The sequence below is a fragment of the Mytilus californianus genome, unplaced genomic scaffold, assembly GCF_021869535.1.
Source record: "Mytilus californianus isolate M0D057914Y unplaced genomic scaffold, xbMytCali1.0.p SCAF_4, whole genome shotgun sequence".
Taxonomy (NCBI): Eukaryota; Metazoa; Mollusca; class Bivalvia; order Mytilida; family Mytilidae; genus Mytilus; species Mytilus californianus.
The window spans coordinates 81,951,947-81,966,398 of NW_026262690.1; the positions used below are offsets into that span (position 1 = coordinate 81,951,947).

The window sequence follows — 14,452 nt, forward strand, 5'->3', positions numbered from 1 at the left end:
TTGTTTAGTTTCTTTTGTTACCTATTCTAAATTCGGACTCGGACTTCTTTTGAACTGAGTTTTACTGTGCGCATTTTTGTGTGTTTGTTTTTTCTACATTGGCTAAAGGTATTGGGGGAGTGTTGAGATCTCAAAAATCATGTTTTACCTCGCCGCATTTTTGCGCCTGTCCCAAGTCAGGAGCCTCTGAACTTTGTTAGTCTTGCATTATTTTTAATTTTAGTTTCTTTTATATATTTCGGAGTTTAGTATGACGTCCATTATCACTGGACTAGTATACATTTTTGTTTCGGGGCCAGCTGAAGCACGCCTCCTAGTGTGGGAATTTCTCGCTGAATTGAATACCCATTGGTGGCCTTTCGGTTGTTGTCTGCTCTTTGATTGGGTTGTTGTCTCTTTGACACGTTCCCCATTTCCATTCTCAATTTTATATAAGATGCATAAAATCCTAAATAATGCTCCTGCATTAAAATTTTAAAGCCCATGGAAACATATGTTAACAATTTAAATATACCAATTTGGCTTTTTACCTTCTCTAACAAGAGTTCCATTTCTGTTTTAATGTCAACTGGGTATCCACCTAGAACTAACAGAATTATCTACACCATCAACCGTACCCAGCCTTAATTGGATGCTTTTAGCAGAGACTACGCAGTACAATATATCATATACTAGTAACTATATTTTCGTTTGATATTGTTGGAAAATTGCCATGTGTTTGTGTCTGTTTGAAATTTTACATTAAAAGGGCAAATGTTTAAGGTAAGAACATATTTTTGAATTCGTATAACAGAACAATTTCATTACAAATGTAAAGCATATAGTTTATACTTTGAACAACTTCAAACGTACAATAGCTGCAACATGTTACAAGAGTAACCCGAAGCATCTATAACGTGTTACTCTAGGCTACGTAAAATAAGGGATACGCGTTGCTCTAGGGTACGTGTATAAACTGCAAAGTCCTGCTCATCATTTTTTGTTAAAAATGATAAGTGTATTACACATTTTTTTAAATTTTTTTAACTAGTACAATACCTATGCACCCACAAAACCTGCCGTAGAAGTCTAGGAAGCCGACATAACTTTCAGTTTACAGTGAGTGTATTTAAGTCTGATATATTTTACATATACATATAATACATTTTTTTATATTTTACCTTTTCTAGTTAACGGGAGACATTCAATTTTGAAAGTGTCTAGAAGCACAAATTCAAGATTTATAAAACTAATCTCCATTTCATGCTTTAGTAAACGCCATATTTTGGTCCGAATATTCAGAGCTTGGTATACAATCATTTATTCTGTCTTGAGATGATAAAGACAAACATGTTGGACACTCTAAACATGTCATGGTGGTACAATTTGGTACCCTACAAGCTACGACTTGTCTGAATGGTACAATGTCGTACATTAAAAGCTACAACAGTGTCATATAATGGTCATATAATGGTACTATTAAGTACCCTACAAGCTACGACTTGTTTAACGTGGTACAACTTATATTTGACAAGCTGCGTGTACAAGTCTTAAAGAACAAACCCCAAACTTTCTTTTATTGCACTACAATTTCAATTCCATATAAGAGAATACAATTATCTCTTATAATCACGTACTGTACGTATCATTGCTAAGTGAGCTTTTCTTATCACTTGACATCCGTCGTCGTCCGTCGTCATCCGTAGTTGTCGTGTGTCGTCGTCCGTTTACTTTTCCAAAAAGGGTAATCACTTAAAGAGTGGGTCAAATATAAGGGGCGCGGGGGTGGGGGGTGGGGGGTGGGGGTCGAAATAAACCCAACTTGGCCACAATCAGCTTTAGAGTATGTGGTTTTAAAAATGTGTCCTGTGACCCGCCTACCAAACAACATGGCCGGCATGGCTAAAATAGAACACAGGGAAAGTAAAATCACAAAAATACTGAACTCCGAGGAAAATTCAAAAAGGAAAGTCCCCAATCAAATGGCAAAATCAAAAGTTCAAACACATCAAACGAATGGATAACAACTGTCATATTCCTGACTTGGTACAGGCATACAGCCATATGTGATGAAAGTTTATTATGAACCTTAACACGAATTGACCTCAGTCCTCAGGTCATCTGGTGTAACTCATTCATAAAAAACAACTCAAGATTGGTCTATTTTGACTATGGTTACTTGTAAACCCATTTTTTCAGTTTTTGTCTTTCCTTCAACCTAAGTGGCAGAATCATGTAGAAAATGGTGGAATGAACCTGGTTTTATAGCTAGCTAAACCTCTCACTTGTATGACAGTCGCATCAAATTCCATTAAATTGACAACGATGCGTGAACAAAACAAACAGACACAATAGGTAAAAATAACAAAAATAGTGGTACAGCAGTCAACATTGTGTTATCATCTTAATCACTATAAAAACAAACAAATGTAACAAAGAAGCACAACAAGGGATACATCAAATTTAACATCCTCATTTTGCTTATATTATACGATTTTATATATCTATGTAAAATCCACCCATAAAATGTAAGTCTTGCTTATTATTTTTTGAACCGTTATAAATAAAGAAAAATCGGAAAGGAGCAAAAATGTTCAGAAAAATGAGCTCTACCAATTGTCCATATACGTCAAAACTGTTTAGGGAAATCTTATAGGAGTTATTGGCCCTAAATGACAAATGTACCATTTTTATTTATCATTTTTGCATATCATCATAAAAACTGTGATATTTGGAGAGAAACATTTTTACTCCGTTATGCCTTATATGATTTAAAGTATAATAGATATATAAACACTAATCACAAAAATTATTAGCAAGGCAAGATCTATTAAAAAGTAAAAATTTTCCGATATAGTTAGTAGACTATCACTCTTTATAGGTGTAATTGTCCTTAAATGAGGATTTATTTTACCCTCTTTTGTGTGTTTTGTAAAAAAACTAAAGAAGATAGAGAGAGTACCTTAACAGACTAAAAGATCAGTAATACAAGATCAACAAAATAAAGATTAATTTCACGAAGTCTATTCTCAACTACAATGTTGGAGAGTGTCCTTTGTTTGATATGCAAATATACAAAGGTGAGCGACACAGGCCCTTTAGACACATATAACAGCGACCTGGTGCGAAATATTGTGGAACTATTTCATACTTGATGTTTTAGTTCTTAATTTGTAACTTGTAGTTTTTCTTAGGAAACAAAACTTCTCACTGGCTGTCAGCGGTTACAGTCACATTGAAACATTTTCCAAAAACGTGACTCAAACCAATACAGTTTACATACAGAGGGTTTTAATGTTTCGATTGCAATAAAAATATGCGTCCTGTACAAACCTAGATATATTTCAAATTACAAATTGAGAAATCTATAATTTCATAGTAACGATTTAGAATGAAGATGTTTAATTGAACAAGTAAAGAAATATCATTTCACAAATTTTAAAGACATGTATAATTGCAGGTAACAAACGAAGAACATACGTCTGTAACAAATTAAGAAATTGCATTTACACATTTAGAAGTTACATGACACAAATCAAATAATGTTGAAATTCATGTAACGGACGAAAAAAAATCGTTCAAGAGCGAGGGCTTCAACATGCATATTCACGTTGGTAGGTGAGGCATATGTGGTATAATAGTGTCATCATTGTGCTCTGAACATTAAATAATATTTTATTGAATGACAATATAAAATGATAAACATAAGTTTTTAGAAATAAGTAGAATATTTCACTAGAGTATATTATTTTATCTTTGAATTCTTGAAGTGTCTTCGTAGACTTAAGACGAATGATAATTTATCCGATTCCTCGTCGGCTTATATGATGCAAGGTCCATACCATTATTGTAGAATGCATGTTCTTTTATATTTTTCTTTTCATCTTAGAATTCTTTTCAAACATTATAACATTTTGATCTAACCTAAAATATCCTGCTTGAAATTCCGATGATTGTTATCTAAGTAGAACAAAACACCAAAATAAGATTGCTATCAAGTCGTTGCTTTTGTCCATTGTTGATCTTGAATTTGGTAAACATTACACCATTACTTTTCTATTCGCGTACGATGTCCTGTTACGTTAAGAATTACTTGTGTGTGAAATAAAAATAAGAAAGTGTCGTATGATTGCAAATGAGACAACTATCCACTATACAGACCAAATGACGTAGATATAAGCTAAAATAATAGGCCATTGTACGGTCTTCAACAATGAGCTGTGCGGTATGTTTAATTTGGTTTTGTGGTAGTTAGTCATTTGTGATAGACATTATAACGGTTTCCTTCCCTCTTCTTTGTAGAATTCAGTATCATAAGTGATAGCTTTCATTTTAGTTGATGAACAAAATATAAAAAAAGAAGATGTGGTATGATTGCCAATCAAACAACTCTCCACAAGAGACCAAAATGACACAGAAATTAAAAACATGTTTTGAACTCTTTTAAATCAATTAAACTACATTACAGTTTCATCAACTAAGATAATTCTGCATAAATACATCCGACCTGAATGATTGTATGCTAATCCTGATTCACCTTCAGCAGCAAAAGAATGTTTTCACTGTAAACGAACTTTAATTTGTCAACCCCTGCCGGAGAAGACACACCAGAAAAACTCGTTTTGTTTGAGCAATTTTGTTTTTCCGCGAGGACATCAATATATCGGTGAATGTGAAACTTACGATATGGCTATAACATTGTTCAAAGCTGTGTTTGTTCGACCGAAAACCAAAGTAGTGGCTAGGCACTTCTTGATATCATACAGACACCAGTCATGTATGACACCCTACTAGTTTCTACAAGAGCTACACATCTTGTCAAAGGACTGTAGTTTTCACTAGTAACGGCCGATAATTACAAGAAATGATACATAAGGGACGCCTTTATAAATGGATTATACTAACAAATATTTCGACAGTGTTTGTTAGAAAATAAACTCTTGACCTTGAAACAATGTTTGATCAGACACGGACATTAGATTTAGCTCAACGCAGTAATGAAGTGTATGTTCAACCATATTCTGTGACAGACGCTAAGGTTGAAACAAAAGTGCTTCTTTTTTGGGAATAATGCTCATGCAAGATGTGTGTGTCCCGCAAAAGGATGCCACTTCTCGTATTTGTGGTAAAAATGACATTTTCGAAAGTCTGTAAATCTAACACAACAAAGTCTGGAACATTTGCCTCTTGTTCTATATAAGCAATTGTGAGTAATGCATCGCCGCATGTTTAGAGATAGACAATTAGCTTAATTGATATCAGCAATAACTATAAATGACGCTACTGGTAGTGTATCACTGACATTCAATGCTCTAAGTAGGAATTTGCAATGTAAACTTGCACATTGATCGAAATTTCTATCCAAATATGCAGTTGTCTCACTTAAACAAAAACCGGTTGTGACATTATCTTAGGACATGACTTCATGAAAAGACACCATAGTATCAAAATAAGTTTCGGTGGTAGCAGACCAGCCGTCGAAAATAATTATCTAAATACATTTGTAGTCTAGCTGCTCAAACTTTTGATCCCCCTGAATTATTTGCAAACTTGATATGTGAATTTCGACATATTGCTACAAAATCATGGAAGTTCAGTGCAGTCGATAGCAAAGTACCGTTTGTACCAATTTCGAAGAGTCATATTTGCATTGGCGTTGCGAATGGAGTTGCTTGTTTTCAAAGAGTCATTGTCTAGTTACTGAATACAAATTAGAAGCAGTATTAGTGTATATCGATGATATCACAATAGGAGAAATGGACAAAACGAAAAAGATGAAAACTTTCGTAGATTTCTTGATGTTGCAGACTAACATGAGTTGTCATTTAATAAGAATAAATGTTTGAATTCGGTCTAGTCAGTCTACTTGGATATACCATCAGGCATTGTGTTGTACGACCTGACTCTGATCTAATGAAGCCACTAGGAGAACTCCCTGTTCCCCAAAGTACTAAATCGATAAAAAGAGCCTTAGGAATGTTTTCTTATTATTGTCAATGGATTTCAAGATTCTCGGACAAAATTAAACCTTTAGTTAATGGTACTTTTTTCCGTGATACTATATTGGAGTGAAAGCATTCGATGATCTGAAATCCGATCTTGGAAACGCAAGTATGAGTGCAATTAAAAAAGCTATTCTTTTTTGTCGTAAAAACCGATGACAAGCATTCTGCAGTAGCCAGAAATCTCAATCAGGGCGGAAGGCCTGTTGCTTTTTTTTCGATAACTTTCAATGCTCATGAATTCACCTGTAAAAAGGGGGAACATGTGCAACAGTAGAAGCTAATCGCAAGTGAAGAAATTTACTTATTGGGAAACACTTCACTATTGTCACTATTTAATGGCAAACACTTCACTCTTGTCACTGATCAGAAAGCAGTTCCTTATATGTTTGATACATAGAAGAAGCACGTAAACTGAAAAATGACAAATGAATTCGATGGAGAACTGAATTGAGCTGCGACAGCTAGAATGTAAAATATCGTCCTGGACGAGACAATGCGTAGGCAAATGCTTCTTATGAGTCTACTGCTCCTCAGTCAGCTCAGATCCCTTTCTGAATTGTGCAGTGCGTTTTGTTATCCGGGCATCAATCGATGTCTTGACAATGAACGTTGCTTGATGACGTCAAGAAAACAATTTAACAGTGTCAGATTTGTGCAAAAGTGAATCTCAGTATGCTTCACCGAATGCATTACATGTTTGGAAAACTACACATCATTTGAACGCTTACGCATTGACTTAAGGGTCATTGTCGTCTGTTAGTACGAAGAAGTATATTCTTAGCGTTGTTGACGTGTACCTAAGATTCACAATTGCCTTTTCTAGTTCCAATATGACAAGCGCAACTGTTATTCAGTGTTAATGACAGGGTTTGTTTTTTATTGTATGCTTGCTTATATTCACTCCGACTGTGGTTGATATTTCATGAGCGCAATGCACTCAAAACTTGTTCTACAATCACATGGAAAAGATATACTAGCAGGACAATGCCCAAAGACTACATAGTAATGGTCAATGAGTACACTATGATGGTTTTATCTTGAAAGCTGTTACTCAAGCATTAGAATCTTTGGAGCTTAAAGAGATTCAGTGGGAGATTGTATTGCCAGATGAACTGCACTCTGTTTTGTTATGTACTTCATTAAACTGTACTCACAAGGTTTTTCATTTTTACAAGAATATTGTTTTCTGGCCAACCCTTTCCGTCTTGGCTACCCAGCCTGGACCGGTTTTAATGGGAAAAATAACATACATGTATGCGTGCGACTAAGTATGATCCTCTCGTCGAGGAAGTAGATTTTTGGAAAGATCCATCTTATCCTCCTATTAGATTGTGTGATAGACGCGAAACAACTGTTTCTATCCGTGCTATTAGTGCTAACATGACAACAAATAAACAATGCCAATCTTGATCATTCAGTATTAACGATATAACAACAGACATCGATTAATGCGTGTATTTCGGTTTTGAAACTGCAACACGAGAAAATACCAGCAACATGGACAACTGTGTTGAAACGTCTCAAGGTGGTAGACGATCTACACGTTAGATTAAGAAACCATGAAGATATAGATTTGACGATTATCTGAACATTTGTATTGAACTATTAGTTGACTTTAAGTGGGGATGAATGTTATATATAATGTTAATTAGGTTTTGTGGTAGTTAGTCATTATTAATAGACATTATAACATTTCCTTTTCCCTTTTATGTAGACTCCTGACTCATAGATGATAGCTTTGATATTAGTTGATGAATAAAACATATATCTACTTATGAACTCTTTTGAATCAATATAACTACATACTATATTAGCTAGTTGTTTGATTGCCTTGTTTATTTCCTAACGATTTATAACAGCTATAAACGGAAGTTTTGTGTTTTATATTTCAATGCATACTGTATATTTTGAAGGATAATATTTTTCAATTTATATAAAAACTGTTTAGACATGTCACTCCTTCAGACGGCTTTAATAAGTTCTAAGGTAGTAAACTTAATAATAACCACAAACCTATTTTCAATTTTCATTAAAAAGACCTGCATTGGTACGAATTCAAATATTCCTGGAGTCTAATTTCAAAGAAAAAAACATTTGTATTGAGGAAAGGAAGACGTGAAATTGACCCCATAGAGAGAGAATGACACAATTCCTCTTGCAAATACTTTTTGAGAGATGCTACTGGTGCCTTGTTGCAAATAAACCTCTCTCGCTATAAATATCTTAGCTGTGCCAGTTCAACTATCCTATCATCAATCCTGAACGACCTACATGCATCACATTATTGTGTGATTTATAGTTTAATTTGTTCTCTACCTGAACATCCATGAAATATTTCTTACAGGACGTTCAGCAAATAGAAAATTATTTAAACTGTATTACAATTATCATGCATAAAATATATTAGTTTCACATACACATTCAAATAATTATCAAACTAAATGTACAGTATGCATTAAAAAAGAAAATGAATCTTGCATACATAGTTGTAAAAAGGGATTAGAAATTATGGATGCAAAAAAATCCCGTAATAAGTCGAATTTGGAGAATTATTGCATTAATGGCAAAGTATCTCTTTTTAGCTCACATGGGCTTTTAAGATCATATGAGCTATTGCATTCACATGGCGTTCGTCGTCATTTTCTTCTTTAAAACAACATGGCCAGTTTCAACCAAACTGATGCCGAATGATCCTTCGATAATCTAGTATAAAGTGTGTGTTTTTATTCTTGTCCGTCAAGAACTATGATCACTAGGGCTACAAAAGCAACGTAAGGTTTAAAAGCATTAATTATCCCTGTTGAAAACTATATTATGTAGACAATATGCTCAGAATGTTAAGATCTAATACTGTTTGTTTGCACTTAAATTAGCAGATTACTTCTTATGGGGTGTTTGCCGTGAAATACGATCTAATGTATGTTGACGTACAGATAATCCCTCAAATGATATATTCCCAAGTGGCTCCTTTATTGACCTGTTCGTTGAATTGTTTTTATACCCCCGCTTTAAAAAAAGTGGGGGTATACTTTTTTACCTCTGTCTGTCCATCCATCCGTCAGTCCATCCGTAAGTCCATCCGTCCGTCAAGTTGAAAATTTCGTCATATTTTTCTCAGGAACTACAATACAAGGATTTCAGAAATTTGGTTTCAGTGTTTATATAAGGTCAGCTTTACATGTTTACAGTGTAATGCGTTTTCAGATTCATCACTCAACAACTTCCTGTTAACCGAAATATTTTGGCGGGGGTATCATCATTGAGCAATAGCTCGCAGTCTTACTTGTTTGCATCGTTTTGATATTTTGGAAGATTGTTTAGACTGATACCTACAAGGTTTTCTTCAATTTTCGCGAAAACCTCGAGGATATGTATATATATCGTGACATTTTCAGGAATTATGCATTTTCACTAGACACAATGGTTGGTATTACACATGATAACGAAAATGAAGAGACTATGAAAAAAGTTAAATAATTCATTCTATAAAAATCATATTTAAACATCGTTAGAAACATAAATATCGAAATATTAAGTACAATATTATAAAAACAAATTATTTATTTTCATAAACTACTTTTAAAACTTCGATGACATCAACTATGAGGGTCAGGGTAGACGTCTTTTATTCCTTTATTCTTTAAATTTTTAGATCATATTTCTCTTTTCTTTATTCATTTTACACATAATTATCTATTCTCTTTGATTTATTGTTTTTGTTTTGCAGCACTGGGTTGATACCTCTCGTGGTGGACTGTCAGTCTACGAGGGTATCATCCGCTCAATAGTCAGTACTTCTGAACTGATATGTTTATAACAAACCTTTCTAGATTTGTCCATCTACAAATTTTGAAATTTTAAAGAAACTATAGTTTCAACTCCCTCACATATTCGGCTTTGGGCGTTCCTGGTGAAGGTGAATACAAAAAACGCGATTCGGAAGCATGAAATTTATAACGTGTTTTTTTGCTCTGCCATTGTTTTTGTTGTCTATTTTACATCGTAACATTGCATCCAATAACGGTCTCCAAAATTGTGTTCAATCTATCAAGCCTGAATTCTTTTTGTGTTTCTTTTCGTTAAGTTACGTTTCCTTGCTTAGTGTGAATTCCTTGTTCTTTGTTACAAAGACAACATAGAACAGATGTTTAATAACGTTTATCCACTTTGTTTTACAGCAACTTTTATGATCCGTGCAGTTATGATTGTATCATTAATTTTAATTGAAGATATGTTTTGTTTATGAGTTAATGTGGCCCAGCACAGTTAAATAGAATATCACCTGCAAAACTGTGCACTTTAATAAGATTTGATCAATGGACATGGAATGAAAGCTGTCCACTAAAACCACAAATGAGTAATAAATATGATTTATTTGTCTATATTTGATTTATTTTTATCAAACTAAGACCCTATTTGTTATTGATATTCCCTGAAATAATGGCGTAGTCAGTTTATTTTCGACTTATGAATTTGAATGGTCCTTTGGTATCTCGGCTCCTCTTTTTAAGGGAATGTGTAAAATATTTTTTAAAATTGTCTGTGATTATGTAAAACAAAGATGATATATAATCACTAATAATTTTCCTGAAAAATCATAGATTCTACATAATCTCTGATTATACAAATTCACTGTAACATTATGTATGTTTTAAGAATATCAAGCAAACAATAATGTATTAATTTGTTTTGTTTATATTAAAGGAGATTATTCTTGCCAATAAGATGAAGGTGAAGTAGAACTGTGCAGTACAAAAGTTAAATTCTAGTCAAATATATACTGACAGATTTTTAATTCATCATCACCACCACCACCACAATCATCACAAACAACTACATTCTGACCATCACAACTACCAGCACCAGCACCACCATCACCACCACCACCATCACCACCACCACCACCACCATCACTCGCACCATCAATGGCACCATCACTATTACCATCATCATCATTAAACTCCAAAATACTCTTTTGAGACAATCATCAGGGATAACGAGGTGTGGATATATTTTAGCTTCAAAAGATTTTTCATTGTCTATGTTGTCTACAAATGTCCTCGTGGCTTACACATAAATCTTCATCATCACATTTCTATTGTATTGGTTAAATGTTTTCATTTTAGTTAAGCAGCATTTTGCCGAAACTGAACTTGTAGCCCGAAGCCTACGAGAACAAAACATACCACTAGCTAATATAAGAAAAATTGTCTATCTCAGAAACTGAATATTAGAAGAATGACAACACGCATTTTTTGTCAATAAAAGGTCTTACAGGTACAAAATGATCTTTGTCAGATTATTTTTCCAGAAAAAAAAGAAATTACTAAAACTTTATCACAATAAGACATGTTGACCATATTTGGGCATATGAGGCAGGATTGGCTTTTTTTTTTACAGCTTACATGATTTCGAATAAAAATTAATATAAAACAATTGTAAGAATGCACCACATTACTTCATTGAATCAATGAGGGTACGTTATAAGTGCAATATCAATAAGTTTTTTACAAAAATAAGATGATAACATGGCATACAAACACATTTTAAAATATGAAGAGCAAAATATCTTAAAAATTTAAGAAATGTCAAGTCTAAATTACTTCTAGTTGTTTAGAAGTAAAAAAAAAACAAAAGGGGGATTAGAAAGATGAAAATATATCAACTTTTGAGTGTTAAAAAAGAGGGGCAATTGAAACCAGAGGGAAATCAAAACTCATAGGTCGAAAATAAACTGACAACGCCATGACTAAAAAAGAAAAAGACAAACAGACAAATAATAGTACACAAGACGCAACATAGAAAACTTAAGACTAAGCATCACGAACCCCACCAAACACTGGGGGTTATCTTAGGTGCTCCAAAAGGGTAAGCAGATCCTGCTCCACATGTGACACCGACTGTGTTGCTCATGTTATTACAAATCCGGTAAATAGTCTAATTCGGTAGGTCACATTCGTTAAAAAGGAACGGGATTGTAGTTACGAAATAAGGAACATTTTCGATATCATCTGTGAAACGGATATTCCATAACGGTCAACCAACTCGTTATGGCGTCCGTAAAATTTACGAAGAAAGGATTTCAACCTCACCATTTAGTACTTTTGGTTTAATAGCTTCCTTGTGAGCATCAATCCTCTATCAAGGAAATCATGATAGGAAATACAAGGCCAGGAATATTTAATCAATTGGGAGATATATACTTCGTATGTAGGCGCTGCTGGAATGTTGCTACATAGAAATGGAAAGTTCAAAATTGGGAAGCTGAAATCAACTCTTTTGTCGTAAAGTTTTGTATTCCACCGACCTTCATTGTCAGTTTCTAGATGTAAGTCAAGATATGAGGCAGATTTAACTGTATCTGTTGTATCATTTATCTCTAGTTCGATTGGATAGATGCGTTCAACGTAGTCACCAAATTTACCCACAGTTATGCTTTTTATGTCTGTACCTTTAGCATATTGACCAATTCTGAATTCGACTTTTACAAAAAAAAAGGATTGTAAATAATGGGAAGAACAATTGTGGTTTGAGGCCAATAAAAAAAAGGTATAGTAAAATAATAAATGACAAATCATAAACATCCGGCCACCTCGACATATTGAATCAGACAAATTATAAGTGTTGAATAAGTGAAAGACGGAGAAAAACTACCTTTTTAATTAGTTAATACAACATTCAATTGTCTAAGGCCATACAAATGATGGAGGTGTGAATACCGATTTCTCATACCACTTTTCAACTATTATTTGATCATTAGTCTAAGTTACAATTTGATATTTAGTCAAATTTCCAATTTGACTATGCAAGAGTGTTCCAAAGTTTTTGGTTTTTTTTATAAAATAATGATGTGAGCGATAACCTACATAAAGGAATTTAATATTTTGTTAATTTCTCCTGAAATACCTTGAATGTAAGGAGTGATAAGACTATATAAATATTTAGGAGCATTATTGTTCTATCAATTAAAATGTATTTGCAATGTTATTCATTCTTTTTACATCTACGGAGGATTTTCAACCTTTTTTTAAGACAATTTTAAAACCAGTTAATAAAACATGTATAAGTAAGCCCATCTCAATTCTAGCAGGTTCAAGTTGTAAAGTAAATTTTTCTTATTTGTTTGAACAACCTTTTCCGCAATTGTTCCATATTTCATTTGCACTTATAATACAAAATTGGAATGTTTACTTGTTTTGTTTGACTGCACTCCCTCATAATGTTTATAAATGTTTCTGTAAATGATTAACATACTTCATTGATATCGTTGTTATCGAAAGCAGTTCATTTTCCCCGCCTCATTATATATCATATATCCACACTTTTTTTCTTTGACATTTACGTGATATTGCTCTGGATATTCCGGGAAAAAAATACTTATGCGTCACGAATTACTAATCTCTTATGTCTCTCATTTAAAGCATCCGATAAATAATATGACAAATAGTTGCTTATTTAAGGTTCTTAAAAGAGTGATACTTTTTCGTTAACTCAGAAATATGAATAGGAGAAATTAATAACAAAATCAATTTTAGGTTTATGTTGCCGAGTATAAATTAGAATGAAAATTATTAAGACATTATTCTGAATGTTTCATCATCATCAACAACAACAACAACAACAACAAAAACAACAACATTGGAATTTTAATAACAACAACAACATTAGGAATTTTTAATAACAACAACAACATTAGGAATTTTTAATAACAACAGCAACATTAGGATTTGTAAGTAACTACAACAACAACATCATTTGGAATTATAAGAAACAATAACAACACCATGGAGAATGTGCATTTTTTAAAATGACTTTGAACTGACATTAAGGAAAATTTCAGCTTGGAAGAATATGCTGACCATACTTGTAATATTATCTCATAAAAAATCATGTTTGTGTAGAATTTGTACATATTCTACCTGTAAATGTGTATTTTGAAAATTCATAACTATTGCAGATATATAGATTAGAAAAGATGCAAAATATGTACAGAAATATGTATACATAAAATTGAGAATGGAAATGGGGAATGTGTCAAAGAGACAACAACCCGATCAAAGAGCAAACAACAGCCGAAGGCCACCAATGGGTCTTCAATGCAGCGAGAAACTCCCGCACCCGGAGGCGTCCTTCAGCTGGCCCCTAATCAAAAATGTATACTAGCTCAGTGATAATGGACGTCATACTAAACTCCGAAATATACACAAGAAACTAAAATTAAAAATCATACAAGACTAACAAAGGCTAGAGGCTCCTGACTTGGGACAGGCGCAGAAATGCGGCGGGGTTAAACATGTTTTTGAGATCTCAACCCTCCCCCTATACCTCTAGCCAATGTAGAAAAAACAAACACACAAAAATACGCACAGTAAAACTCAGTTCAAAAGAAGTCAGAGTCCGATGTCAGAATAGGTAACAAAAGAACTAAACAAAATGACAATGATACATAAATTAACAAAGGACTACTA

At 33.5% G+C, this 14,452-nt stretch overlaps 1 protein-coding gene across 7 annotated transcripts in view; it reads left to right on the plus strand.

Moving 5' to 3' along the window:
- Positions 1 to 14,452, plus strand: part of LOC127738703 (uncharacterized) — a 157,737-nt gene that overhangs the window by 44,374 nt on the left and 98,911 nt on the right. For 3 of the 7 annotated variants that reach the window (XM_052250050.1, XM_052250048.1, XM_052250049.1), the window contains exon 7: positions 1,031 to 1,098. The exons of 2 other annotated variants lie outside the window; for them this stretch is intronic. In XM_052250050.1, coding sequence (XP_052106010.1) covers positions 1,031 to 1,064 — 34 coding nt within the window. In that variant the 3' untranslated portion in view covers positions 1,065 to 1,098. Of the gene's footprint in view, positions 1 to 1,030; positions 1,099 to 4,447; positions 7,760 to 10,688; positions 11,815 to 14,452 lie in introns of those variants that run through there. 2 more of the 7 variants (XR_008000141.1, XR_008000140.1) reach the window with 2 other exon arrangements.